Consider the following 2,500-nt stretch of genomic DNA (forward strand, 5'->3'; position numbering starts at 1 on the left):
TCCAGTCCTGATCCAGTCCAGCAGTCCAGTGTCAGATGAGGGATGAGAGATGGGGCAGGCGGCTCCTCTCCTCTCCTCTCCTCTCCTCTCCTCTCCTCTCCTCTAGTGGATGGTTGGGATGTCACCTAGCCAAGATCCCGGCAGCGGCCTCGGGCAGGGGAAGTCACTCTGAGATTGAAAACCACACAGGGGACGCATAGACAAACAGACAAATGGGCAAACACAGGAGACAGAGAGAGAGAGAGAGAGAGAGAGAGAGAGAGAGAGAGAGAGAGAGAGAGAGAGAGAGAGAGAGAGAGAGAGAGAGAGAGAGAGAGAGAGAGAGAGAGAGCAAGAGAAAGAGAGAGCAAGAGAAAGAGAGAGCAAGAGAGAGAGAGAGAGAGAGAGAGAGAATGTTCAGTACAGACCGACAGACAGACAGACAGACGAAAAAGCAGACAGGCAGTCACACAAGGACAGACAAGTGGATAAACATGTACACACAGACATATGAGAGAGGGAGAGAAGGGAGAAATAGAGAGACGTTAGGGTAGTACCGCACAGCACACAGTAAAACAGGCAGATATGCATTTCCACTGAAATGATGTTCCAAGAGAAATGTGATTCATTCAGACAGCATTTTGTGTTTCTTTGTGTACATGCATTATGCCGTGTCCAGACCAAGAGCGAACTACCTGCCTGGTAGCGTGGGTAGCAGAAGAAATTTCGCCTTGAATTTGCTGTATTCGCTCCAGACGCAGCATTGACATGTTTGATTCAGCTAATCACATAACGGCTCTGGCTTGATAGCCTGGGACATTCGGAGATATAAACGTTCCAATTGGTTTTCGCCGAACAGCATCAGAGCGAATTCGCCTAAGATTAGATTGAGTTTAATCGTCAAAATTCGCTCTGGTCGCTCAAGAAGCTTCGCTCCTGCCGAATTCGCTTTGGTAGTGCAGTTCACGTGCCCTCCATAGAGAAATAATGACTTCCGTCGCTTCATTCGCTCCGTTCGCTCTTGGTCTGTACACGGCATTTGAGTGAATGTGCATATGAACATGCACTGTATGAACACGTGTAGTGTGTAGTCCTGTATATGTGGGTTTGTACATGTCTGTTTGCATGTCTGTTTGTGTTAGAGAGGGATACATGCAGGTGAAAAGGCATGGGATGCTATGTAAAAACAGTGCTTGAGTTAGTGCTAAGGTGTTTAGGGTGCATTCGCTGTTGCATCATCATGCATTTCCCCACTTTTTAAGCGCTCTATTTAGAGCCATTTCGTCCAAAGCAGAGCAACACGGTGAAATCCGGACTCTTGTGCTGTAAGCCATATTAATTTGAACAGCTTTCATGCGGACAAATAGCGGTAGGCGTCTGCTCAATGTTAAAAAACATTTCCAAGGTCACTGTTTTTGCCGCCATTTTCCCTGAGGCAATGACACACGTGTGCAATAACTCAAAATGGGATTTTATTTAGCGTTCAGTTACAGCTTCCACAACAGCAACCTACACAACACCTAATTACTCCCTTGGCTTCAGTATAATAATTAAACGCTTTGAATTATTATTATTAGTACCTCGTCGCCTTGTGTGGTTGGAGGTGAAAAAATAGCATGGCTTCTCATAGTGAATGGACCCTGGAGGCATGTGTGTTTCACTCTGAGAAGTTGACAGGGCAAAGTGGTAATTTGTCCCGGACCCTGGGAGAGAAGGGGCCCAGAATTGGATTCTCATTACAGTGCTTGTATTGGCTTTGGGGCCCTTTCACATGTCTTTGTCCCGGGCCCAGCCAAAGCTGTCAGCGGCCCTGTGTTCCACTGATGGACTGATGAAATATCAGTGGCTGGCAATAAGGAAGAAATGGAGCATTGGAGAGGGGCCTCCTACAGCATTCGGGTTTAATTCGAAGGTAATTGGACTAGCGAGAGCAAATGACCTTGTGGGCGATAAGAGGTTTATCTAAACTGGATTAAAAGGCAAACTTCCAGAAGGATAATTTGTGACCCTGCACTGTAACACACAGGGTTCTTTTTTCTTGTATTTGCAATCACAATTAGCCCTTGGTTCAACATTGCCTATATAAAATCCCTCCCTCCCTCCTCCTTCCTCCACCCCTCCACCCCCTCCCTCCCCCCTTCGCCCTGCTGCGACAACACTGATTATGGGTCAGCCGTGTCTCACCGCTTGTCGTGTTTTGGGGCCAAGATTGTGGTAATTGCCGTAATGACTTGACAAATCTCTGCGCCGTGCTCCTTTCCTTTATCTTTGAATGCGGTCGTGTTTAAGCTATAAGCTCCCTGCTGTTTCCAACTCTCCCTAGTGGTGCTGATGGTGGTAGTGAGAACTCAGTGAGAACGCTACAGAGAGCTATAGCTAGCTGCATGGAAAATGACAGCAGCAGACAGGGAAGCTGACAGGAGAGAGACACAGCAGGGACAGTCGTCCCGGGCCCACAGAGAGAAGAGGGTTTAGAATTGGATCCTCATCGCAATGTACAGTATTTATGCATTGGTTGGTT

At 47.4% G+C, this 2,500-nt stretch overlaps 1 protein-coding gene across 1 annotated transcript in view; it reads right to left on the reverse strand.

The window, feature by feature from the left end:
• Nucleotides 1–102: 102 nt before the first annotated feature.
• The window catches only part of lrrtm4l1 (leucine rich repeat transmembrane neuronal 4 like 1), a 128,317-nt gene continuing 125,919 nt past the window's right edge, over nucleotides 103–2,500 (reverse strand). Inside the window, exon 5 of the mRNA XM_063211063.1 lies at nucleotides 103–168. Within this exon, the coding sequence (XP_063067133.1) occupies nucleotides 103–168 (66 nt within the window). The remainder of the gene's footprint in view (nucleotides 169–2,500) is intronic.

This window comes from Engraulis encrasicolus, chromosome 11, assembly GCF_034702125.1.
Source record: "Engraulis encrasicolus isolate BLACKSEA-1 chromosome 11, IST_EnEncr_1.0, whole genome shotgun sequence".
Classification (NCBI taxonomy): Eukaryota; Metazoa; Chordata; class Actinopteri; order Clupeiformes; family Engraulidae; genus Engraulis; species Engraulis encrasicolus.